Here is a 27,344-nt window from a genome sequence, read left to right on the forward strand (position 1 = left end):
ATCCTGCCCTCCTTACCTGTCGGAAAGACATTCTTGCCTTAGAGGGAGTACAGAGAAGGTTCACCAGATTGATCCCTGGGATGGCAGGGCTTTCATATGAAGAAAGACTGGATAGACTGGGCTTGTACTCGCTGGAATTTAGAAGAAACATATAAAATTCTTAAGGGGTTGGAGCGGCTAGATGCGGGAAGATTGTTCCCGATGTTGGGGGAGTCCAGAACCAGGGGTCACAGCTTAAGGATAAGGGGGAAGTCTTTTAGGACCGAGATGAGAAAACATTTCTTCACACAGAGAGTGGTGAATCTGTGGAATTCTCTGCCACAGAAGGTAGTTGAGGCCAGTTCATTGGCTATATTTAAGAGGGAGTTAGATGTGGCTAAAGGGATCAGGGGGTATGGAGAGAAGGCAGGTACGGGATACTGAGTTGGATGATCAGCCATGATCATATTGAATGGCGGTGCAGCCTCGAAGGGCCGAATGGCCTACTCCTGCACCTATTTTCTATGTCTCAACATGTCCACGTCCAATTCCAGTGATAGGACGGTTCAGTGGAAGGGCGCCTTGCGTTTGTGGCGTCTCTCCTTGGACCAGTTTTAAGCGATGAAAGCCTGGCTGGCACAAACTCAGCGGTGAAGTGAGGAATTTGCAAGGACCGAGCAGGAGTGGAGAAAGGGGACTACCCCAAAGCTTAAAAAAAAAAAGACTCGCATGGAAATGGCTCGAGATGCAAAGGGGATGAGCTGCCCCTTGGGTTGCTGATGTGTCCGGACACCAGTTCTTCTCTCTGGCCACTTGGCACGGTGGTTACTGCCAACCCAACAGAGATGGGAGTTTTTGCACCTGCTTCTCTGAACTTTTTGCCGGCTTACCTGTGGAGTCTTGGGGCCTCGGGTTGGAAGGGAGAGGAGTGGGGAGGGGTGGAAGATGGTGAAATCTACCCCTTCAGCTTCTCGGTGGTGGAATCAGGCGGGCGGGTGTTGTGTAAACAGGTCCTGGGTTCCCTCCCGCAAGGGCAAGTCACAAGCCGAGTGTCTCTACAAAAGCTGGAAGCCGACCTCCCCCTTGCAACACTCGGCGTGGGGATAAAATGAGGTGTGGGCACTGACGCGAGGGAAAACCCCTTTAAAGAAAAGTATTTGAAAACTTGCACTACGCTTGAAGGAGGCCGGAGTGCCGGACTGAATTTGCGTCTCTTGTCTGAACTTTACTGACTAGTTGGCACCTCTAAGTCACGCGGTGAAGAGGAGAAGCAAGCAATTCACCCTCGCCTTTAATTTGAGTCGTTGCCGTTCCTGGTGGGCCTGCCCTGCCCTCGTGCAAAACCAAAAATCCCACCTCCTGATCATCATGGCCAAAATCAAACATAGCCTTCCTCAATTCCTTCCAATTGGTCCTTAAAGCCATGAATCTCCCCCTGAAGACTTGAACCAACTAAGTCAGTTTTCCGGTAGTTGCCATTCAAGTTAAAAATTAGTGAATTTGACAACAATCTTTTCTTTGCACAACCTAGCCTGTACAAATACTCGTCCTCCCAACCCCACCTTTCAGCAGCTCTCTGCAAGATAGCAAAGGCAGGATAGATATGCAGCCCGCTTCTTGTGTCCCAACACTGCAGACCCGTGCGTTCACACTGCCGTTTCCCACAATAACAGGCGAGCAAGCCGATTAATCTTAAGAATTTATTAGCTGCTACAACTCCTCTTTTCCTTCAGGCAAGAAAGTTGGAGAGCGGGGAGGAGGGGTGGAGAAAGACATCTCCGAACAAAAAAAAAAAAAAAAAAGAAAGTTTCGCTGTAACTCAAGTGTTTCAAAACAAACGTCAGTGAATTTCTTGCAGATACTGGATCCCTTGAGCTTCGGGCTCAGGAGACAAAGAGAGGAAAAGGCAGAGGTCACAGACGGGACCGTATCTGGTAACGAGCCACCACAGAGAGCGAGCGATCTGGCAAATTCTCAGCGTTACAAAAAAAAGTTCTTTGCCACCTCCCACCATCCATGGGACAGACTATAGATTCCTCTCATCGCAAGGCAGTGACAGAAATGGGAGCAGGCAGCTGCCACGCCTTGCCACTGCCCTTTCTGACACTGCAAACCTGCTGGTCTTGGGGACTACACTGCTTTGTTGCAGACACAGTCACTCTGAAAATACCTTCCCCAGCACACTGCGTCCACTCAAGCAGTAACTTCATTCACATCGGTTCGGTAGTCGGGAGATTGGGGGGGGGGGGGGAACGGGGGCGGTGAAAACGCACCTTTTGATCAAAGTACAAATTTGAGATTTAAAAATGACACGTTAGCCGCGGGCGATGCAGTTTTTACAGGGCAGCGAGTGGAGGAGCCTCCTTCTAACCACCCCTTTGGGTAGATGGGCCCATTTTTAAAATCTCAAGTTAACCTGCCTCCCCTTGCAGCTGTCGTTTTCCTTAAGAATGCAGCTAAATGCTAACACCACCCCCTCTCTAAACCCTCCAGACTTCGAGGTGGCAATGCTGAGCCCAGACTGGAAACCTGTTGCCTTCGTCTCCTGTGCTGCTTTGAGACTCGATACCGGGACAGTCCGTCTGGGGGAAGTTTCAAGAAAAACCCTTGTGCGTTTTTCTGTTGTTGTTGTTGTTGTTGCAGGAACAGCTGGGATTTGGAGGGAGAGAGGACGGAAGGTGGAAGGAAGGGGGGGGGGGGGGGGGATAACGGAACTGGCGAGGGAAGACATCTCTCTCACTGACGTACAGATTGCACAAATCAAAGGCAGACGTGCCTCTTTAATAGTGCGAGGCCGCAGAGCAAGAGAGCCGTGGAATTAGTCATTTGTACCCGTCCACCACTATTTGCAAACATTCACAACCGTTTTTTTTTTTTGTGGAAACACAGACAAGACAGAAGCTTAGAGAGATCTGCCCACGTTACTTTTGAAATGCTCGACTTGAGTGGCCCTCTTACTCTAAAACACCCTTTTGTGTGTCCAAACCGATTCTAGTCTTTACACGGTCTGTCCCTCAAAGAAAGCAGATGCCTTATAAGGGATTGGCATTTATTAAGTGGATCTACAAGGACTTACTAGTTACCAATAAGATGAATGCTTCGTTATGGTAGAGAAATCTCTTTTCTTAAAAAAGGACTGGGTAGCTAGCCTCTTCTGCCTATACCTTTGTCCCACTCAGCTTCACCATCAACCGGGTTAAAGCTGCTGGATTCGGCCCGCGTGCGTAGTGTATGTGTGTATGTGTGCGTGTAGTCCACTGAAATCAGTCACATTTCATCTTTTTTTTTCTTTTCTAAAACAAAAAGCCATATTCCTTTGAGACAGACAAATAAAACCCCTTAAGATGTAGATTCCTTCAGTTTCCGAGAGGCTGCAGTCTCTTCGCGATGCCCGCTACAGTTTCTCGTCCTGTGGCTTAGCGCTCTGAGGCTTGATGGGGCCGGTCCGCGCCGGCTTGGGGTTGCCCGAAGATCTGTCCCCCGTGTGCGTTGGCACGCTGTCTCCCTCCTGCTGCTCGCTGGGGTTGTTGCTGTTGCTGTTGTTGCTGTTGTTGCTGCTGTTGCTGCTGTTGCTGCTGCTGCTGCTGCCGCGCGGAGTTACTCGCTCGAAGAACCTTTGGGTGCTCTGCAGCACCTCGGCCCGCTGCATCGCCTGCCAGGAAAGTTCCAAACAAAAAAATAAAAGAAAGAAGAGAGTTTATTGTGACTTGTCTCCAGTTTAGTCGCGACGACAGGCATTCCCGCCTCAAGCGCCGCCAATTTCCCACAGGTTTAAAAAGTAGCGTTTATTTGTCACACATTCAGGATTCAGGATATCTTTACTTGTCATCCAAAAAACAAAGCTTTTTTGGACGAAATTTAGTCACCTACAGTCCAGCAATAAAAGCAATAAAATAAGCAAATTACACAACCCCAACCAACACAAAAAAAAAGAAACATCCATCACAGTGAGATGTTTCTTGAGATGTCACATGTGACACAGCGTGGAAACAGGCCCTTCGGCCCAACTTGCCCACACCAGCCAACAAGTCCCAGTCTACACCTGTCCCACCTGCCTGCACTTGGTCCATAACCCCCCCCCCCCCCCAACCTGTCCTATCCATGTACCTGTCCAACAGTTTCCTCAACGTTGGGGATAGTCCCAGCCTCAACTACCTCCTCTGTCAGACACAAAATGCTGGAGCAACTCAGCGGGTCAGGCAGCATCTCCGGAGAGAAGGAATGGGCGACGTTTCGGGTCGAGATCCTTCTTCAGTCTGAAGAAGAATCTCGACCCAAAACGTCGCCCGATCCTTCTCTCCAGAGATGCTGCCTGACCCGCTGAGTCACTCCAAGATTTTGTGTCTAACTTCAATATAAAGCAGCATCTGCAGTTTTCTTTCCCCATACCTCCTCTGGCAGCTCGTTCCATACACCCACCACCCTTTGTGTGGAGAAAGTTACCGCCCAGATTGCTATTAAACCCTTTTCCCCTTCACCTTAATCCTATGTCCTCTGGTCCTTGATTCACCTCCTCTGGGCAACAGACTCTGTGCTTCTAGCCGATCTATTCCTCTCATGATTGCACACGCGTGATTTTACAGGTTTGTAGAATAATTGGATTCTGTAAAATTGTAAACTGCCCCTAGTGTGCAGGACATTGTTACACTGGTCGCAGGTTGGAGTGGACTCGGCGGGCCAAAGGGCCTGTTTTTGCACTGTATCTCTGAGGTGTGGAAGAGTGGGAGAATTTTGAAGGAGGAAAGATTTATTTTCAGGATGGAATTCCGGTCGGTCTGAAGGATCTCAACCTGAAACGTCACCCATTCCTTCTCTCGGGAGATGACGCCCATCCCGCTGAGCTACTCCAGCATTTTGTCCCTCTCTACCCCATTGTAGGTATGCGGGTTAGCAGGCTGATTGACCACGAAAATCTCCCCCAGGGAATGGATGTGAAAGGAGGATAACATAGAACTAGGGTGAAGGGGTGATCGCTGGTCGGCGTGGACTCAGAGGGCCGAAGGGGCCGTTTCCATGCTGTATCTCTAAACTAAACTCAAAGTATATGGGCCCGACATAGCATGCGTCACAAGGTAACGGTTAGAAACATAGAAAATAGGTGCAGGAGGAGGCCATTGGGCCCTTCAAGACAGCACCGCCATTCATTGTGATCATGGCCGATCATCCAAAATCAGTACCCCGTTCCTGCTTTCTCCCCATATCCCTTGATTCCGTTAGCCCCAAGAGCTAAATCTAACTCTCGCTTGAAATCATCCAGTGAATTGGCCTCCACTGCCTTTTATGGCAGAGAATTCCACAAATTCCAAACTCTCTGGGTGAAAAAGTATTTCCTCATCTCAGTCCTCAATGGCCCACCCCTTCTTAATCTGCGTGACCCCTGGTTACGGACTCCCCCAACATGAGGAACATCTTTCCTACGTCGAGCCTGTCCAATCCCTTAAGGTGAGGTTCAAGCAGACAGTGACTTCAGCGGAGTTCAAATGGAGGGCACTGCACATCGTGTATGTGTATGTGACAAATAAACTTGACTTGACTTGGATGCAATACCTAGCATTTAGCCATCAAGAGCAGTTGCTGTACAGGAAACACAATGAACCTAGGTGAGCACTGAGATGACCACAAATTTGAATAGAAGGCAAATCATTGGAGTCACAGCTAGGTTAACGACATTTAACTTATGAAAGGCATTGAAGGGAATTCAGAAAGGGGTCCCTGCAGTAGAATATGGCATGAATATTTCAAGGAAACCTTAACCTGATCCATCAGCTGGCCAGAAGATCGACACAAAATGTTGGTATCACTCAGACCACATCTCTGGACAGAAGGGTGACGTTTTGGGTCGAGACCCTTCTTCAGACTGAGAGTCAGGGGAGGGGGAAACACAGACATAGAAAATAGGTACAGGAGGAGGCTATTTGGCCCTTCGAGCCAGCACCGCCATTCATTGTGATCATTGCTGATCATCCACAATCAGTAACCCGTGCCTGCCTTCTCCCCATATCCCTTGATTCCGCTAGCCCCTAGAGCTCTTTCTAACTCTTTTAAATTGATCCAGTGATTTGGCCTCCACTGCCCTCTGTGGCAGAGAATTCCACAAATTCACAACTCTCTGGGTGAAAAAGTTTCTTCTCACCTGTTTTAAATGGCCTCCCCTTTATTCTTAGACTGTGGCCCCTGGGTCTGGACTCCCCCAACATTGGGAACTTTTTTCCTGCATCTAGCTTGACCAGTCAATAGACAACAGGTGCAGGAGGAGGCCCTTCGGCCCTTCGAGCCAGCACCACCATTCAATGTGATCATGGCTGATCATTCTCAATCAGTACCCCGTTCCTGCCTTCTCCCCATACCCCCTGACTCCGCTATCCTTAAGAGCTCTATCTAGCTCTCTCTTGAAAGCATTCAGAGAATTGGCCTCCACTGCCTTCTGACGCAGAGAATTGCACAGATTTACAACTCTCTGACTGAAAAAGTTTTTCCTCATCTCCGTTCTAAATGGCCTACCCCTTATTCTTAAACTGTGGCCCCTGGTTCTGGACTCCCCCAACGTTGGGAACATGTTTCCTGCCTCTAGCGGGTCCAACCCCTTAATAATTTTATATGTTTCGATAAGATTCTTTTATAATTTTATACGTCTCTATAAGATTCCCTCTCATCCTTCTAAACTCCAGTGAATCAAGCCCAGTCTTTCCAATCTTTCCTCATGTGACAGTCCCGCCATCCCAGGGATTAACCTGGTGAGCCTACGCTGCACTGCCTCAATAGCAAGGACGTCCTTCCTCAAATTAGGAGACCAAAACTGCACACAATACTCTAGGTGTGGTCTCACCAGGGCCCTGTACAACTGCAGAAGGACCTCCTTGCTCCGACACTCAAAGGGCAAGGTGTGAAAACGAGGCATCGAACGAGACGGAGTTCAAGGAAAACGCAGAATAGACGATTGTTAGCTTGGGGACGTTGACGACGAAGCATACAAAGGTAAATAGTAATCAGGGGACAGTCAGACTGGTCAGAGAACTAGGATGGGGAGGGATGGAGAGAGAGGGAAAGTAAGAGTTACTTGATGTTAGAGGGGTCAACATTCGCGGCAAAGATGATACAAAATGATTTATATTTAGAGATACAGCGCAGAAACAGGCCCTTCGGCCCACCGGGTCCGCGCCGCCCAGCGATCCCCGCACACTAACACTATCCTACACCCACTAGGGACAATTTTTACATTTGCCCGGCCAGTTAACCTACAAACCTGTACGTCTTTGGCGTGTGGGAGGAAACCGAAGATCTCGGAGAAAACCCACGCAGGTCACGGGGAGAACGTACAAACTCCGTACCGACGGCGCCCGTAGTCGGGATCGAACCCGAGTCTCCGGCACTGCATTCGATGTAAGGCAGCAACTGCCGCCCAAAAATTGCTGGAGTAAATCCTCGGGCGGCCACGGTGGCGCAGCGGTAGAGTTGCCGCCTTACAGCGAATGCAGCGCCGGAGACCAGGGTTCGACCCTGACTACGGGTGCTGTCTGTACGAAATTTGTACGTTCTCCCCGTGAGTTGTTTCCGAAATCTTCGGTTTCCTCCCACACTCCAAAGACGTACAGGTCAGTTGGGTTAATTGGCTTAGTAAATGTAAATATTGTCCCTAGTGGGCGTAGGATAGTGCTAGTGTGCGGGGATCGCTGGTCGGCGCGGACCCGGCGGGCCGAGAGGCCTGTTTCTGCGCTGTATCTCTAAATTAAGCTCAGTGGGACAGGCAGGGTGGTTGATGCTTTGGGAGAGACCCTTCTTTAGACGAGTCTCTCTGTCGTGGCAGTCTCTCCAGATTGGGTTTACACTCCGGACACAACAGGGCACTCAATGCCCACGTGGGAATTGGAGAAGGAGCACATAGATCCTTACCTGTTGGGACACGTTTCCTCGGAAACACGGCAGGGGATTGATGCCGCACTGGGCAGGTCCAGGGGACTTCCCCCTGGGACTCGTTGTGACAGGCCTAGGGGGGAGATACAAAACCACACAAGTGAAAGACATTCAGAGGATGCATTCTCACTCTCACCGCCACGTCCAGCATTGGAAAGAAAACTGCAGATGCTGGTTTAAATCGAAGACAGACACAAAATGCTGGAGTAACTCAGCGGCTCAGGCAACATCTCCGGAGGGAAGGAATGGGTGACGTTTCGGGTGAAACTCCAGTCATTTGCTATCCAACTGTTTGGCAATCCCGATGGTTCTGCATCTGGTTCACACTCTTTCAACCTGCCGGAGCCCTGATTCTCATAGCACCCTTTAAAAGGATTCTTGTCTCATTGCCCATCTTCTTTATGTTGACCAGGCCTCTGCTCCTTGTGGATACAAGAAACGGCAGATGCTTGTTTACAAAAAAAGACAGTGCTGGAGTAACTCAGCAGGTCAGACAACATCTACCTACCTTACTTTTCCTGCCCCTCCTCTCTTCCAGCTTTCTTCCCTCATCCCCCTCTCCACAATTAACCTGAAGCAGGGTCCCAACCTGAAACGTCACCTATCCATGTTCTCCACAGATGCTGCCCGACCCGCTGAGTTACTCCAGCACTCTGTGAAACGTCATCTATCCATGTTCTCCACAGATGCTGCCTGAGCCGCTGAGTTACTCCAGCACTCTGTGAAACGTCACCTATCCATGTTCTCCAGAGATGCTGCCTGACCCGCTGAGTTACTCCAGCACTCTTGTGTCCTTTTGTGTATTAACTAGCATCTGCAGTTCACTTTGATACCATATATCCACACTTAAGTAGAGACACCAACATGTATATAGACACAAAAATGCTGCAGTTACTCAGCACTTCAACATCCATGTCCTCTCGGGATGCTGCCTGACCCGCTGAGTTACTCCAGGATTTTGTTTCTATATTTGCTACAAACCAGCATCTGCAGTTCTTTGTTATCACACCAAGACTGTACACCGATCAGCCAAAACATTATGACCTGACGAGCCAAAACATTCTGCCCACCTGCCTAACATGCTGTTGGTCCTCCGTGTGCAGCCCCATACGCAGCAGGGTGCGATGCACTGTGTATTGTGACACATTCCTCCCGTCACCACCATTAACATTTTCTGTGACTTGTGCCACAGTCGACCTTCTGTCGGTTCGGACCAGACGGGATAGCCTTCGTTGCCCTCGCGCATCGATGAGCCTTGGGCGCCCAACAACCTGACTGTCGCCGGTTTGTCCCTCCTCGGACCACCGTCGGTCGGTACTCACCACTGCTGACCGGGAGCACCCCACAAGCCTTGCCATTTCACAGATGCTCTGACCCAGTCGTCTGGCCATAACAATTTGGCCCTTGTCAAAGTCGCTCAGGTCTTTACTCCTGCCCATTTCTCCTGCCTCCAGCACATCAACTTCAAGAACTGACTGTTCACTTGCTGCCTAATATAGCCCACCCCTTGACAGGTGCCATTGTAACAAGATAATCAATGTTATTCACTTTGCCTGTCAGTGGTCATAATGTTTTGGCTGTTCGGTGTATACTAGACTGCAAAGCCTCTTATACTCACTGCAAAACCTGTATCGCTTTGAGCTCCAACCCCCTTGCAAACAGAAAATACAAGACAACAGCTATCGATGTCAGGGTTTATGGGGAGAAGGCAGGGAAATAGGGTTGAGAGGGAAAGATAGATCAGCCATGACTGAATGGCGCAGTAGACTTGATGGGCCGAACGGCCTAATTGTGCTCCTGCAGCTTTAGTTTTGTTTGTTGTCACGTGTACCAAGGTATGTGAAACGTTTTTGTTGTGTGCTAACCAGTCAGCGGAAAGACAATACATGATTACAATCGAGCCATTTACATGCGTATAGATACGTGATAAGGGAATAGTGCAAGGTAAAGTCTGATCAAAGACAGCCCAAGGGACACCAATGAGGTAGACGGTTGCAAAGATAGACACAAGAAGCTGGAGTAACTCAGTGGGTCAGGCAGCATCTCAGGAGAGAAGGAATGGGTGACGTTTTTGAGACCCTTCTTCAGACTGATTGTAAGAAAATAACTGCAGATGCCGGTACAAATCGAAGGTATTTATTCACAAAATGCTGGAGTAACTCAGCAGGTCAGGCAGCATCTCAGGAGAGAAGGAATGGGTGACGTTTCGGGTCGAGACCCTTCTTCAGTCTCGACCCGAAACATCACCCATTCCTTAGGTATGTAGGTTAATTGGCTGGGTAAATGTAAAAAAAAAATTGTCCCTAGTGGGTGTAGGATAGTGTTAATGTACGGGGATCGCTGGGCGGCACGGACTTGGTGGGCCGAAAAGGCCTGTTTCCGGCTGTATATATATGATATGATATGATATGCTGCTTTCTCTCCTGAGATGCTGCCTGACCTGCTGGGTTACTCCAGCATTTTGTGTCTACCACAGGTAGATAGTAGTTTTGGTAACTTATAACCTTATGTAGTTTATAGTGATAACTTATTACCTTATGCTACAAATACCAAAATCTAGACAAGGTCAGCGGCATAACCTCTCACCTGAACATTGTTGGTGAAGGAACAGTATAACCAATTGCACCAGGAGACGGATTCATCTTCCTGTCCAAATGAAATGCCTTCGGATCCACTGGATTAACCTGCATTATATACACACACATATAAAGAGAAGAGAGTGTTATGGTTAACGTGCAAGGCGGGCGATTGCAATCCCGTGCAGAAATTTGAAGCCCATTCAAAAAACAAAAAAACTTTAAAATGAAATGCTGGATATTTTCTCTCAACCTCTCGTCCCAGAGTGGGTGCAAAGCTGGAGTGAAGTACTCGTCTGGGAGGTCCGGGAGGGATGGCTTGTGCTTGGGAATGATGCATGGACTGCGGAAGCTGAACCAGGGGCTGCTGCATCGATCCAAAGCCCGGCACGGAGATCTGGGAGCCCAGCATGGGCACCAACATCTGTGGAGGAAAGCATCGTGAGAGTGAGCGGGGGGGAAACGGGAGTGAGAGCCGAGGCGAGAGTCCCAACGCGGGCACTGAACGACAACAACAAACGACAGCCACCAAGCACGACACCCGGAGGCTGCAACGCATCGTTCCATCAGCCGAGAAGGTTTTTGGCTGCGACCATCGGCGAACTGTACACTGCAAGGGCCAGGAAGCGAGCGGGCAAGATCACCTCTGACCCCTCTCACCCTGGCCACAAACTCTTTGAAGCACTTCTCTCTGGAAGGCGACTCCGGACTGTCAAAGCAGCCACAGCCAGACATAAACACAGCTTTTTTTCCACGAGTAGTAGTTCTACTCAACAACCAAAGTCTCTTTTTTGCTCTGGTTTATTTTCACCCACTTGTTTAGACCGTAATGTTGTATCCTTATTGTTTTGATGTGGTTATGCTTTATTCTTAATTGTTAACTGTATGTTTGTGTTGTCATTTGTGAGCGGAGCACCAAGGCACATTCCTTGTATACGCACATACTTGGCCAATAAACATTCATTCATTCAAAGAGCAGATTTGAAGTTTATAATCCCATTGCAAAGCATTAAATTTTTAGCAAACGCACTCTAGTTTGGAGGAACTACATCTCATATTTCGCTTGTGTAGAAAAAAAACCTGCAGATGCTCGTTTAAATCGAAGAAAGACACAAAATGCTGGAGTAACTCAGCGGGACAGGCAGCATCTTGGGAGAGAAGGAATGGGTGACGTTTCGGGTCGACTGATGGTTCAGCCTGAAGAAGGGTCTCGACCCGAAACGTCACCCATTCCTTCTCTCCCGAGATGCTGCCTGACCTGCTGAGTTACTCCAGCATTTTGTGTCCACCTTTATATTTCGCTTGGGCAGCTTACAGCCCAGTGGTATGAATATTGATTTCTCTCACTTCAGGTAGCCCCGGCATTCCCCCTCTCTCTCTCAGCCCCCACCCAAGTCGCACCAGCTTCTCACTTCCACCCTACAAACAGCTCACAATGGCCTGCTTCCTTTATCATCGTTACTCTTTTTGCGTATCTTTAATTCATTGTTCTTTATCTGTCCACGTCATCGTCTCTATCTCTCGTTTCCCTTATCACTAACCAGTCTGAAGGGCCTCGACCCGAAAGGTCACACATTCCTTCTCCCCAGAGATGCTGCCTGACCCGCTGAGTTACTCCAGCATTTTGTGTCTATCTTCTGTTTAAACCAGTATCTGCCGTTTCTTCTTACACACAGTGGTTTTGATTGTTTTCACAACTTCACAAGTGATTGGAGCAGAATTAGGCCATTAGGCCCAACAAGTCTACTGCACAGATAGACACAAAAAGCTGGAGTAACTCAGCGGGACAGGGATCGCTGGACGGCGCGGAATCGGTGGGCCAAAGGGCCTGTTTCCGCGCTGTATCTCTAAACTAAACTAGTCTGAAGAAGGGTGTCGACCCCGAACGTCACCTATTCCTTTTCTCCAGAGATGCTGTCTGACATGCTGAGTTACTCCACCTTTTTATGTCTATCTTCGATTTAAACCAGCATCAGCAGTTCCTTCCTATATATAAACTCAACTAGATACAAGAGTGACCCTTTAGGTCCAAGCCTCTCCTGATTGCCATTCCCCCTCCTTCCGGTCCCTCCTCTTCCGCTCTCCTCAAACCCCCCCCCCCCTCATTGGCCGCTACTCCCGTCCTTTGTGAGGGTCCCGTCCCCTCCCCTGGTCCTGCCTCTTCCGCTCTCCTCACCCCCCCCTCATTGGCTGCTACTCCCGTCACTCGGGCGGATCCCGCCCCCCCCCACCCGGCGGCCATCTTGGGCACGGCAAGTGGAAAAGGCATTTATTGAGGGTTAAAAAGTCATTTTTAAAGTTTAAAAAGTGAATAACTTTTAAAATATTACAACCATTTGAACCGCAGGCCAATGGTGAGTAAGGTGGGCCTAAAATTGTTGCTCTATCGTGTACCGTGTTGGCTGTATTTTGGGATCAAACATATCCACAAACCCACAAAATACAAGAGAGAGTTTTAGTAATACATGTATATATAGATTTTTCAAGCAATATTCAACCACCTCGCGGTCAGGTGAAGCAGCCCCAGTGAACGTCACCTGGTGGGGATTACCTGGTGGAGGGGGGCGCTGGACATTGGCGGTGCTGCGAAGTAGTTGCTTTGACTGGGCTGCTGCAGCGGAGAGGAGTAGAAGTCAGACGGCTGGGCCAAGCCTTGCCGCATCTGTCGGAACAGTTCAGACAAATGAACGTTAGCATTGAATTGCAATTCACCCCGATACATACAGAGGAGCCATAACACAGTCTGGCAGACGGACAAAATGAACTAAAAGGTGGTGGTTCGAGGCAGCACAGCGGTAGAGCTTCTGCCTTACAGCGCCAGAGACCCGGGTTTGATCCTGCTGTCTGTACGTAGTTTGTACATTCTCCCCGTGACTGTGTCGGCTTTCTTCAGATGTTCCCGTTTCCTCCTACATTCCAAAGATCAGCAGGTGTATAGGTTGAGATGGACACAGTGTGCTGGAGTACCTCAGCAGGTCAGGCGGCAGCTCCGGAGAGAAAGGATGGGCGATATTCCGGGCTGGGACCCTTTGTCCCCATCCTTTCTCTCCAGAGGTGCTGCCTGACCCGCTGAGTTACTCCAGCATTTTAATGTAGTTTAGAGACACAGCGCGGAAACAGGCCCTTTCGGCCCACCGCCGACCAGCGATCCCCGCACATTAACACTCACTCGGGAGAATCGTTTTTTGGAGTGTGGGAGGAAACCGAAGATCTCGGAGAAAACCCAGGCAGGTCACAGGGAGAAGGTACAAGCTCCATACAGACGGCACCCATAGTCGGGATCGAACACAGGTCTCTGGCGCTGCATTCGCTTTAAGGCAGCAACTCTACCGCTGCGCCGATCTCTGGTATATACCCGCATCTGCAGTTCCTTTCTGCAGATCGCTGGTCGGCGTGGACTCGGTGGGGCTGAAGGGCCTGTTTCTCGAAACCTAAAAATGTTATAAAAGCGCTTAAGGCCGCAAGGCCATCGATTACTGGGAAACTAAATGGAACACATTATGGCAGGAGCACAAGGTTGAAGACAAGGCAGCTTGCAGTGAAAGATTTTTCTTCTAACACTCACAAGCCTTTCCACCATCCACGTGGCAGAAGTCAGATGGAACATTTTGAATTTGTTTTGGGTACAACTGCTGCAAACCTGGGGCACCAAGGCACATTCCTGAACGAAGCAGCAGCTCGACTGGTGCAAGGGTCAACACAATAACCTCTGCATACACTTATCATATCATCATATCATATATATACAGCCGGAAACAGGCCTTTTCGGCCCTCCAAGTCCGTGCTGCCCAGCGATCCCCGTACATTAACACTATCCTACACCCACTAGGGACAATTTTTACATTTACCCAGCCAATTAACCTACATACCTGTACGTCTTTGGAGTGTGGGAGGAAACCGAAGATCTCGGAGAAAACCCACGCAGGTCACGGGGAGAACGTACTGGAAGTGATCTGCTTGTCTTTCTTTAGCCCTTGGCAATTGGTGAACAATGGCTGCTGCAGGAAGGCGACACCGTGCCGAAGCACATCACCACGGCTTCTTCAACCGTACTTTAGATTTAGATTTAGAGATACAGCGCGGAAACAGGCCCTTCGGCCCACCGGGTCCGCGCCGCCCAGCACTCCCCGCACATTAACACTATCCTACACACACTAGGGACAATTTTTTAAAAACATTTGCCCAGCCAATTAACCTACAAACCTGTACGTCTTTGGAGTGTGGGAAGAAACCGAAGATCTCGGAGAAAACCCACGCAGGTCACGCGGAGAACTTACAAACTCCGTACAGACGGCGCCCGTGGTCAGGATCGAACCCGAGTCTCCGGCGCTGCATTCGCTGTAAAGCAGCAACTCTACCGCTGTGCCACCATGCCGCCCAAACTCAATCTGAACGGAGAATAAGAGCAGGCACTGTGCATGTGAAGAGCAAACCTCTTGCACCGAGGAAGGCACAAGCAAGGGGGAGGCACGGTGCCACAGCGGTAGAGTTGCTGCCTTGCAGCGCCAGAGATCCGGGTTCGATCCTGACAAAGGGTGCCGTCTGCACGGAGTTTGCACGTTCTCCCCGTCACCCTGTGGGTTTGCTCCAGGTGTCCCACTCCCCACAGACCAGTCACGTAATTGGCCACTGGAAATTGTCCCCATTGGGTGCAGATTTGTAGGTTAATTGGCTTTTGCAAATTTTCCTTCATGTGGGATAGAACGAGTGCACGGGGTGATTGCCGGTCGGCGCGGGCATGGTGGGCCGAAGAGCCCGTTTGTTTCCCCTTGTTCTGGACTCCCTCTGACTAAAGAAATCAAGCATCTGCAGTTACTTCCTACACACGCCACAGCCCGAAGGTTAAATCCAGCATTTTATTAACTAAACGCAGCTGTCCCAGCTAGTAGCCGAGTGCCAAATGCCTCTCTCTCTCTCTCTCTCTCTTTGCCAAATGCCTCTCTCTCTTTGCACATTGCATGCATGTTAGGAAGTAGCTCAGGTTCAATCACAGCACTGAGCCAAGGGCATTTTCAAATTGCCGCAGTAAATCTAATGTGCCAGCCTACTGTTCTTTTTATACCACTGTCAACCAACTGCATCAAATCCATCAGAGACCATCTTTAATCCATCCTTTCTCCCCCCAAATGGAACCAAATTGTGATTGTTTCCAATTAGATGATCGTGGTCGACAGGCATTCAGGAGGAAGGTTATTTAGTGAAAGAGATCACTGTTGTAAAGGGTTCCAGACACCAGAATAAAGTTTACAAGTTTACAAGTTGTGAGCAAGAAATCGACCTTAAAAAGGCAGCTAGTGTCAAGGATCCACACCACCCTGGCCACACACATTTCACTCCTCCCATCGAGAAGTTTAGTTTTAGAAATACAGCTTGGAAACACCGAGTCGGCGCCCATCAGCGATCCCCGCACACCAACGCCATCGAATACGCACGAGGGACAATTTACAATCACACCAAACTAACCTACAAACCTGTACGTCTTTGGAGTGTGGGAGGAAACCGGAGAAACCCATGCAGGTCACCGGGAAAACGTACAAACTCCGTACAGACAGCACCCGAGGTGAGGATTCAACCCGGGCTTCTGGCGTTGCAAGGCAACAACTCTACTGCTCGCCATCGTGCCGCCCTAGCCTCGGAGTCTGAAAACCGCGGCCACCAGGTTCAAGAACAGCTTCTTCCCAACAACAACCAGAGGCTCTTGAACACCACAAACACCGACTATGAACTGTCTTGTTTGGACAACGGACTTTGGGCTTTTTACACTAATACTGGGTTTTGAAAAACCTCTGGAACGGGGAAAGGAGATGAGGAATTTCTTTAGTCAGAGGGTGGTGAATGCATGGAATTCACTGCCACAGACGGCTGTGGAGGCCGTCATTGGGCATTTTTAAACCAGAGATCAACAGGTTCTTGATTAGTAAGGGCGTGAAAGTGAGACCGCACCTGGAGTACTGTGTGCAGTTTTGGTCTCCAAATTTGAGGAAGGATATTCTTGCTATTGAGGGCGTGCAGCATAGGTTTACTAGCTTAATTCCCGGAATGGCGGGACAGTTATATGTTGAAAGACTGGAGCGACTAGGCTTGTATACACTGGAATTTAGAAGGATGAGAGGGGATCTTATCAAAACATAAGATTATTAAGGGGTTGGACACATTAGAGGCAGAAAACATGTTCCCAATGTTGGGGGAGTCTAGAGCCAGGGGCCACAGTTTAAGAATAAGGGGTAGGCCATTTAGAACGGAGATGAGGAAAAACTTTTTCAGTCAGAAAGTTGTAAATCTGTGGAATTCACTGCCTCAGAAGGCAGTGGAGGCCAATTCTCTGAATGCATTCAAGAGAGAGCTAGATAGAGCTCTTAAGGATAGCGGAGTCAGGGGTATGGGAGAAGGCAGGAACAGGGTACTGATTGAGAATAATCAGCCATGATCACATTGAATGGTGATGCTGGCTCGAAGGGCCGAACGGCCTCCTCCTGCACCTATTGTCTATTGTTACGGGAAGAAGGCAGGAGAATGGGGTTGAGAGGAAAAAAAATAGACCAGTCACGATCGAATGGCGGAGAAGACACGATGGGCTGAATGACCCAATTCTGTTCCCATGTCTTGTGGAAATGGATGTGCTTGTAAAGAGACAGGATGAAGAAGCACGTGGGATTGGATCTATGGATAAAGGGAACAAATCCTTTTGTACGACCTCTCTGTGGTTGCAACTCAATAAGAGACAGAAGATGGACACAAAACGCTGGAGTAACTCAGTGGGCCAGGCAGCATCTGTGTCTCCTTGGTCTGTCTCGTTGCTGTCTGTCCCGCTGAGTTACTCCAGCATTTTGTGCCTATCTTCGATTTAAACCAGCATCTGCAGTTCCTTCCTACACTACAAGAGACAGGATCGAGTGACAGGACAAGGTGGTGGGATTGGACCTGTGGATAAAGAGAACAAATTCTATATACGAACTCCCAGTGGCCGTGACTCTGACAAGCAGCATAACCTGAGACTTGAAGATAGACACAAAAAGCTGGAGTAACTCAGCAGGACAGGCAGCAACTAAGGAGAGAAGGAATGGGTGAGGTTTGAGGGTATCGAACCAAAACGTCACCCATTCCTTCTCTCCAGAGGTGCTGCCTGTCCCGCTGAGCTACTCCAGCTTTCTGTATCGATCTTTGGTTTAAACCAGCATCTGCAGTTGCTTCTTACACATAACGTGAGACTTTTAGTTTAGGTTAGAGACACAGTGCGGAAACAGGCCCTTTTGGCCCACCGGGTCCACGCCAAACAGCGATCCGCGCACATTAACACCATCCAATACCCACTAGGGACAACTTTTACTTTTACCAAGCCAATTAACCTACAAACCTTTGCGTCTTTGGAGTGCGGGAGGAAACCAAAGATCTAGGACGAAACCCACACAGGTCACGGGGAGAACGTGCATACTCCGTAGACAGCACCCGTAGTCGAGATGGAACCCGAGTCTCCGGCGCTGCATTCGCTGCAAGGCAGCAACTCTACCGCTGCACCATTGGATAGCATCAGCTCCTTACCTGTATCAGTTGAGAGTCAATGAGCTGGGAGTTGCCCAGCTGGGTGTTGTAGATGACGGACATTGGAGGAGTGCAAGCTGCCTGCTGGTAGGGCAGCCCCGCCGGGGCCTTCGTCACCTCCCCGGCCTGCATGGCTGAGAAGCCGACATACTGGCCCTTCACCGGGCCCCCGGATATCAGTGCCGATCCTTGCACCATGGCTGCCGATGGTGGTGACAGGCCAGACTGGAGGTACAACTGTTGGGACCTGCCAAATAAAGCAGACACTAGCAGTCAGATATTCCATGGCATGCCAATGAGAATAGAACTCAACTGGGAAAATAAGTAATAAAACCACCATTCTTTACATTTAAAAAATACATTGGGGAAACAGGCCCTTTGGCCCACCGAGTCCGCACCCACCAGCGATCACCCCATACACTATCTTACACACTATGGACAATTTACAATGATACCAAACCAATTAACATACAAGGATGTACATCTTGAGTATGGGAGGAAACCAGAGTACCTGGAGGAAACCCACGCGGTCACAAACTCAGTACAGACAGCACCCCATGGTCAGGATGGAACCCGGGTATCTGGCGCCACGAGGCAGCAACTCAACCGCTGTGCCACCGTGCCATCCTCCCAGAAATCAAAGCCGTCTCCCACCACTGTTACATTTAGCTGCCTTTCCATTTCAAGAAAATAACCTTAGGCTGGGGAGCTGAAGAATGGCTTTTAGTTCCCCGTGGAATGAGTTGCTGAGGAACTACACCAGAGGCAAAGACAATTCACCTAGTTTCATGGACATTTCAGTGGAGGGGAGGGGGAGAGTGGAAGAGAGAGAATCATGCAGTGGGAATGGTAAAAGTGAAGGCAAAAAGCTCTATGGAGCACAGATTTTAAAAATGTTATTAGACAAGAGACAATATGCACAGGAGTAGGCCATTCGGCCCTTCGAGCCAGCACCGTCATTCACTGTAATCATGACTGATCATCCACAGTCAGTACCCCGTTCCTGCCTTCTCCCCATATCCCTTGACTACGCTATCTTTAAGAACTCTATCTGGCTCTCTCTTAAAAGCATCCAGAGAATTGGCTTCCACTGCCTGCTGAGGCAGAGAATTCCACAGATTTACAACTCTCTGGGTGAAAAAAGGTTTTTTCTCATCTCCGTTCCAAATGGCTTACCCCTTATTCTTAAATAGTGTGGCCCCTGGTTCGGGACTCCCCCAACATCGGGAACACGTTTCCTGCCTCCAGCGTGTCCAATCCCTTCATAATCTTATATGTTTCAACAAGATCCCCTCTCATCCTTCTAAATTCCAGTGCATACACTGAATTTCATCCAAGGAAATGCATCTAGAGCTAATTTGTTGTTACAGCAACTTTAAATTGTTCAACTAATACTGCCTTAAAATCTCAGTACCGATGTATTTATCTGTTGGTGTATGTGTCTGGCTTCGATGTACACCAGCATTTGCAGTTCCTCCCTACACATTTTTATCTATCCCTTTCTTCTCAGGCCCAATTTTCTCTGACGTGCATTATTCAAATTTTGCAAAGTATTTTGAACAACTAGAAACTTGCCACTGCAATTTTTTTTCAAAAAGGTCTGTTCGTTAAATCAAAATGACATCTGGTGCAAAATACTCGAGGCAGTGTCTATGATCTCGAACTGAATAACCTGTTTCTCCTTAGTGCAAATGGCTCAAACGTGATGAAAATCTATGAAAGAATTACAAATGAATAGCAGCAAGGACTGCCAAAGGGGATAAATAAAAGCAGACATGTTGTGAGCAGTTGTTGGCCCCATGTCTGAGGAAGGATGTGCTGGTGTTGGAGAGGGTCTAGGGGAGGTTTATGAGAATGATCTCTCTGGAATGAGTGGGTTAACGTATGATAAGCGTTTGACGGCACTGGGCCTGTACTCGCTGGAGTTTAGAAGGGTGAGGGGGGACCTCAATGAAACGTACCGAATAGTGAGAGGCTTAGATGGGGTGGATGTGGAGAGGATGTTTCCACTAGTGGGAGAGTCTAGGACCAGAGGCCACAGCCTCAGAGTTAAAGGACGTATCTTTAGAAGGGAGATGAGGAGGAATTTCTCTAGTCAGAGGGTGGTGAATCTGGGGAATTCATCGCCACAGACGGCTGTGGAGGCAGTCGTTAGGTGTTTTTAGGGCCGAGATTGACAGTGTCTTGATTGGTAAGGGTGTCAAAGATTTATGGGGAGAAGGCAAGAGCATGGGGTTGAGTGGGAAAGATGTTGCCATGATCGAATAGCAGAGTAGGATGAAGAGCAGAGGAGGCCTAATTCTGCTCCGAGAACTTATTCGGAGAAGGACATCAGTAGGCAGGAAAATTAGGTTGAGAAGGGAAGATAGACCAGCCATGGCGGAGTGGACACTGGGCCAAATGGCCTAATTCTGCTCCTATGTCTTGAGAAGAGGTACAGTGAAACAATATCACACCAGCCTGAGGGGGAGGGGAAGAACAATGGAGGACCTGGCGTGGAGGGACCGCAGTGAGGGAGGTGGGGGGGGAACAATGGAGGACCTGGCGTGGAGGGACCGCAGTGAGGGAGGTGGGGGAGAACAATGGAGGACCTGGCGTGGAGGGACCGCAGTGAGGGAGGTGGGGGGGGGGGAACAATGGAGGACCTGGCGTGGAGGGACCGCAGTGAGGGAGGTGGGGGGGGGGGGGGGAACAATGGAGGACCTGGCGTGGAGGGACCGCAGTGAGGGAGGTGGGGGGAACAATGGAGGACCTGGCGTGGAGGGACCGCAGTGAGGGAGGTGGGGGGGGGGGGGGGGGGGAACAATGGAGGACCTGGCGTGGAGGGACCGCAGTGAGGGAGGTGGGGGGGAACAATGGAGGACCTGGCGTGGAGGGACCGCAGTGAGGGAGGTGGGGGGGGGGAACAATGGAGGACCTGGCTTGGAGAGACCGCAGTGAGGGAGGTGGGGGAGAACAATGGACAATTGGGGTGGGTGGGAGAACAAAAGGAGGAGCCGGTGGGCTTTGTAACTTTGTCAGCGCTGCAGGTGGCCGCTATTTGTACACATTGGGTATGCAAGCAAAGAACCCCACTGTGCCTCGTCAAGTGTGACAATAAAGTACAGGACAAATAAAGGACGGCACGGTGGCGCAGCGGTAGAGTTGCTGCCTTACAGCGAATGCAGCGCCGGAGACTCAGGTTCGATCCTGACTACGGGCGCCGTCTGTACGGAGTTTGTACGTTCTCCTCGTGACCTGCGTGGGTTTTCTCCGAGATCTTCGGTTTCCTCCCACACTCCAAAGACGTGCAGGTATGTAGGTTAATTGGCTGGGCAAATGTTTTTTTTTAAATTGTCCCTAGTGGGTGTAGGACAGTGTTAGTGTGCGGGGATCGCTGGGCGGCGCGGACCCGGTGGGCCGAAGGGCCTGTTTCTGCGCTGTATCTCTAAATTAAATTTTTTAAAAAATAATAAAAAATAAGTACAGTAGATGCTCCCTGGCTTACGATGCTTTGACTTGCGGTATTTTGACTTTGCGACAGTGCAAACGGCAACGAGCCGCCGCTCGCCTCCGGTCACGTGATAGACAATAGACAATAGGTGCAGGAGTAGGCCATTCAGCCCTTCGAGCCAGCACCGCCATTCAATGCGATCATGGCTGATCACTCTCAATCAGTACCCCGTTCCTGCCTTCTCCCCATACCCCCTCACTCCGCTATCCCGAAGAGCTCTATCCAGCTCTCTCTTGAAAGCATCCAACGAACTGGCCTCCACTGCCTTCTGAGGCAGAGAATTCCACACCTTCACCACTCTCTGACTGAAAAAGTTCTTCCTCATCTCCGTTCTAAATGGCCTACCCCTTATTCTTAAACTGTGGCCCCTTGTTCTGGACTCCCCCAACATTGGGAACATGTTTCCTGCCTCTAATGTGTCCAATCCCCTAATTATCTTATATGTTTCAATAAGATCCCCCCTCATCCTTCTAAATTCCAATGTATACAAGCCTAATTGCTCCAGCCTTTCAACATACGACAGTCCCGACATTCCGGGAATTAACCTAATGAACCTACGCTGCACGTGTATGTAAATGCATCTCGACTTGCAATGTTCTCGATGGGTTTGCGATGGGTTTGTTGGAACGGAAGCCCATCGGAACACCTGTATAGCACCACTCCTTTGCAAGGGGCACGCTGCAATGGCCAAGCCTCACCTGAAGGACTGGAGGGAGGCGAACATGTCCTGGGTTTGGGAGACGGGCGTCCCCTGCCGCATTCCGAGAGCAGAGGCCTGGGCCTGACCCTGGAGAGGAGTGTGAAGAGGAAGCGACATCTGCTGGGTCGGCATTGCCTGCAACGCAAAGCAAGAGTCTGTCACAATTCCACTTTGGATCCGATTCTTCAACATCAACCCCCTTTCTTTTTTTTGTTTTTGAAGTGATATTTAAACACCGCAAGGTGACCGTGTCAAATTATTCAGGCGGTGCTGGCTGGAAGGGCCAAACGGCCTCCTCTTGCACCTATTTTCTATATTTGAAAATGTATCGGATACGTTTGTCATCTAAAAAAAATTGTGTTCAGTTCTGAACACCTAGTTAGAGGAACAATGTTGCTAAGCTGGAAAGGGTGCAGAGATTTATGAGACACAAAATGCTGGAGCAACTCAGCGGGTCGGGCAGCATCTCTGGAGAGAAGGAATGGGTGACGCTTCGGGTTGAGACCCTTTCTCACAGAGGAAGGGTCTCGACCCGAAGCCTCACCTATTCCTTCTCTCCAGAGATGCTGCCTGACCCGCTGAAGGGTCTCGACCCGAAGCGTCACCCATTCCTTCTCTCCAGAGATGCTGCCTGACCCGCTGAGTTGCTCCAGCATTGTGTGTCTACCTTCGATTTTAACCAGCATCTGCAGTTTCTCTCCTACACTAGAAAAAGTATTGGATACCTTTTGTCATTTTTTAAATTGTGTTCAGTTCTGAACACTTAGTTAGAGGAACAAAGTTGTTACTGGAAAGGGTGCAAAGATTTATGACGATGTTGCCAGGACTTGAGGGCCCGAGCTACAGGGAGAGAGAGGTTGAGCAAGCTAGGAACTTATTTCTTCAACAGCAGGAGGTTGAGGGGTGATCTTACAGAGGTGTTTCACATCATGATAGGAATAGATACACAGTCTTTTACTCTGAGTTGGGGAATCAAGAAACAGAGGACATAGGTGTTATATGAGGAGGTAAAAATTTAATAGGAATCTGAAGGGAAACTTGTTTTTTCGCACGCACGCACGCACGCACAAAAGGGTGGTAGGTATATGGAACAAGCTGCTGGAGGAGGCAGTTCAAGCAGGGACTATCACAACATGTAAAAAAAAAACATTTGGACAGATTACACGGGGGCAGGATAGGTTTAGAGGGAGACACAAAATGCTGGAGTAACTCAGCGAGTCAGACAGCATCTCTGGAGAGAAGGAATGGGTGACGTTTCGGGTCGAGATCCTTCTTCAGAAGGGTCTCGACCCGAAACGACACCCATTCCTTCTCTCCAGAGATGCGGCCTGACCCGCTGAGTTACTCCAGCATTTTGTGTCTACCTTTGATTTACACCAGCATCTGCAGTTTTCCTTCCTAGGTTTAGAGGGATATGGATCAAACACAGGCAGGTGGGAATAGTGCAGGTGTTGGTGGGCGTGGGTAAGTTGGGGGCGAAGGGCCCGTTTCCACGCTGTACCACTCTTTAGGGGGTCATTGCTTATCCGTGCAGATCAAGCCATTTCCGTTAGGAAGGTGCACCATAGACTCTCCAAGTTTGACCACTCGCTGTACGCACTTAACATGGAGCAGCAGAGACAGACTCGAGACCCCATGGGTGCAGGCAAGCCAGTGCGGTAATCTCAAGAGAGCCAAACAAATAAAATAAAGTGCTGGAGTATATGAGTGGGTCGGGCAATATCTGTGGAGGGAACGGACAGGCAATCATCTGAAGAAGGGTCCTGACCTGAAACGCAGTTTGTCCATTCCCTCCACAGATGCTGTCTGACCCTCCGTGTTGTTCTGGCACAGTTTTCTGCTCAGGATTCCAGTATCTGCAGTCTCTCGCGCTCCCATAATCTCCAAGCACTTGAACGGCAGATTTTTGGAACTGCAGGGAAATGAAGGGCTTTGGAGGGAAAGAGAAACAGACAGAAAGAAGAGCGGATTAGAAAGCCTACGATCACGATGAACGGTGAAGCAGCCTCAAAGGTGCCTCCCATCCCCACCCGGATCTTTTACATTCATACACTTAAAAAAAAAAACACAAATCAATTCACAGATGCAAATGTCTTTAGTTCCAGAGTCATGAAGAACATTGCATAAGTGCAGGAGTTTTTATTTCCCTCATTATTTCATTGTTAAAAGCACCAGTAGTTGCAAGAACAATAACTTCTCTAGGATGAACCAGCTTATACAAGTCAAGTCACTCTACATCAGAAGCAAGGGCACATTGCCCATGTACACCAGTCACTGAAGGTAAACGTGCAAGCACAGCAGGCAGTGAAGAAAGCTAATGGCATGTTGGCCTTCACAACGAGAGGATTTGAGTACAGGAGCAAAGAGGTCCTTCGGCAGTTGTGTAGAGCCCTGGTGAGACCACACCTGGAGTACTGTGCGCAGTTTTGGTCTCCTAATTTGAGGAAGGACGTCTTTGCTATTGAGGCAGTGCAGTGCAGGTTCACCAGGTTAATCCCCGGGATGGCAGGACTGTCGTATGAGGAAAGATTGGAAAGACTGGGCTTGTATTCACTGGAGTTTAGAAGGATGAGAGGGGATCTTATAGAGAAGTATAAAATTATGAAAGGACTGGGCAAGCTACATGCAGGAAAAATGTTCCCAATGTTGGGGGAGTCCAGAACCAGGGGCCACAGTCTAAGAATAAAGGGGAGGACATTTGAAACTGAGGTGAGAAGAAAGTTTTTCACCCAGAGATTTGTGGAATTCTCTGCCACAGAGGGCAGTGGAGGCCAATTCACTGGATGAATTTAAAAGAGAGTTAGACAGAGCTCTAGGGGCTGGTGGAATCAAGGGATATCGGGAGAAGGCAGGCACGGGTTACTGATTGTGGATGATCTGCCATGATCACAATGAATGGCGGTACTGGCTCGAAGGACTCCTCCTGTACCTATTTTCGATGTTTCTGTGTTTCTATTAGCAGCGACACATTTGGGGTTAGGATTATTATTGTCACGTGTACCGAGGTACAGAGAAAAACTTTCTTTTGCATGCTTTCCACGTCAAACTCAAGTACACTCGGGGAAGACACAGAGCGCAAAACAGGAAGCCAGGGAGTCTTACAGCGTGGAAACCGGTCCTTCGGTCCCACCTGCCTGCGTTTGGCCCATATCCCTCTAAACCAGGCATGTCCATGTACCTGTCTAAATGTTTCCTAAACGTTGCGATAGTACCTGCCTCAACTACCTCCTCCGGCAACTCGTTCCAAACACTCGCCACCGTTTGTGAAAAAGTTACCCCTCAGCTTCCTATTAAATCTGTCCTTCCTCAACTTAAACCTATGTCCTTTATTCCTCGATTCCCCTACTCTGGGCAAGGGAGTCTGTGCATCCACCCAATCTATTTCCCTCGTGATTTTGTCCACCTCTATAAGATCAACCCCTCGTCCTCCAGCGCTCCAAGGAATCGAATCCCAGCCTGTCCAACCTCTCTCTACCTGTGGCTCAGGCACTCGGGCCCTGACGACATGCTCGCCCGAGTGCCTGAGCCACAGGGAGAGAGAGGTTGGACAGGCTGGGATTCCCTGCACCCTTTCCAGCACGGGCTCGCAGTGTTGTCGCACAACAGTTCCACAGACCAAGTCCAATATCTGCAATGGAGTGCAGGTGCATGGAACAGTACCCCAGCTTAGAGTCAGAGAGTTATACAGCATGGAAACAGGCCCTTCGGCCCAACTTGCCCACGCCGGCCAACATGTCCCAGCCACACTAGTCCCACCTGCCTGCACTCGGTCCATATCCCTCCAAACCTGTCCTATCCATGTACCTGTCCGACTGTTTCTTAAACGTTGGGATAGTCCCAGCCTCAACTACCTCCTCTGGCAGCTCGTTCCATACACCCACCACCCTCTGTGTGGAAAAGGCTACCCCTCAGATTCCTATTAAATCTTTTCCCCTTCACCTTGAACCTATGTCCTCTGGTCCTTCATTTTCCTACTCTGGGCAAGAGACTCTGTGCATCTAGATGCAGCTTACAGAAGGACCGTTCGGAAGCTCCAGGACAGAGTGGACGACGCGATAAACGATGATGCAATGTCTTACCCGCGAGAGACCAGGCTGGAACCCCTGGTGCTGGGAGATGGAGGGAGGCATCCCCCGAGGCTGACTACCGTAGTAATGACTCTCCATGTAGCAGGGTGGAATATGGCCACCTGGGGCTGTTGGGGCAGGCAAAAACATTATTTGATTCCGTTTTCAAATCACAAAGCAAGGTTGTGTTTAGCCAACAGCATAGATTAGGGAGCGGTGGACAAAATACGACAGTATTAACGGGTAGGAAGGATCCGCGGATGCTGGTTTAAAACTGAAGATATTAAGACGCAGAAAGCTGGAGTAACTCAGCGGGTCAGGCAGCATCTGCGGAGAGAAGGAATGGGCGACGTTTCGGGTCGAGCCTTTTAATCAGACTGAAAAGTCAGGGGAAAAGGAAGCGAGAGATGTAGACGGTGATGTACAGATATAGAATAAACTAGCTGCTGCGGATCTGTTGGGTCCAAACCTCTTCTGCATTGGTGTAGCACCCTCTCCTCCCCCAATCCCCACTGAACATCAACAGGCCCCAACTGCGCAGACGTGGACTCGTTGGGTTCAGCGCACGCGCGGACCCGGCGGCCATCTCACGTTAAGTATTAGATCAACGGTCCCCAACTGCGCAGACGTGGACTCGTTGGGTTCAGCGTACGCGCGGACCCGGCGGCCATCTCACGTTAAATATTAGATCAATGGTCCCCAACTGCACAGGCACGGACTCGTTGGGTTCAGCGTACGCGCAGACCCGGCAGCCATCTCACGTTAAGAATTAGATCAACGGTCCCCAACTGCGCAGGCACGGACTCGTTGGGTTCAGCGTACGCGCGGACCCGGCCGCCATCTCACGCAAGTATTAGTCCCCAACTGCGCAGGCACGGACTCGTTGGGCTCCCATCGTGACGGTGAACGCGGAGGTATTAATGCGCAGGCACGGCTGACGGCCAGGGAAAGTGGAAAAGGGATTTATTAAAGTTTAAAAAGTAAAACATCTTGAAAATATAACAATCATTTGAACCGCAGGCCAATGGTGAGTAAGACGGGCCTAAAATTGTTGCGCTATCGTGTACTGTTTTTCGGGA

At 49.6% G+C, this 27,344-nt stretch overlaps 1 protein-coding gene across 2 annotated transcripts in view; it reads right to left on the reverse strand.

The window, feature by feature from the left end:
• Window positions 1-1,665: 1,665 nt before the first annotated feature.
• The window catches only part of prrc2a (proline-rich coiled-coil 2A), a 147,276-nt gene continuing 121,597 nt past the window's right edge, over window positions 1,666-27,344 (reverse strand). Inside the window, exons 26-34 of one of the 2 annotated variants that reach the window (XM_078416289.1) lie at window positions 26,278-26,393; window positions 23,967-24,128; window positions 22,197-22,333; window positions 18,006-18,252; window positions 13,018-13,128; window positions 10,720-10,890; window positions 10,477-10,574; window positions 7,870-7,963; window positions 1,666-3,631 (exon numbers count right to left, since the gene is read on the reverse strand). In XM_078416289.1, coding sequence (XP_078272415.1) covers window positions 3,374-3,631; window positions 7,870-7,963; window positions 10,477-10,574; window positions 10,720-10,890; window positions 13,018-13,128; window positions 18,006-18,252; window positions 22,197-22,333; window positions 23,967-24,128; window positions 26,278-26,393 — 1,394 coding nt within the window. In that variant the 3' untranslated portion in view covers window positions 1,666-3,373. Of the gene's footprint in view, window positions 3,651-7,869; window positions 7,964-10,476; window positions 10,575-10,719; window positions 10,891-13,017; window positions 13,129-18,005; window positions 18,253-22,196; window positions 22,334-23,966; window positions 24,129-26,277; window positions 26,394-27,344 lie in introns of both variants that reach the window. The other variant, XM_078416290.1, reaches the window with a different exon arrangement.

The sequence above is a fragment of the Rhinoraja longicauda genome, chromosome 19, assembly GCF_053455715.1.
Source record: "Rhinoraja longicauda isolate Sanriku21f chromosome 19, sRhiLon1.1, whole genome shotgun sequence".
Lineage (NCBI taxonomy): Eukaryota > Metazoa > Chordata > Chondrichthyes > Rajiformes > Arhynchobatidae > Rhinoraja > Rhinoraja longicauda.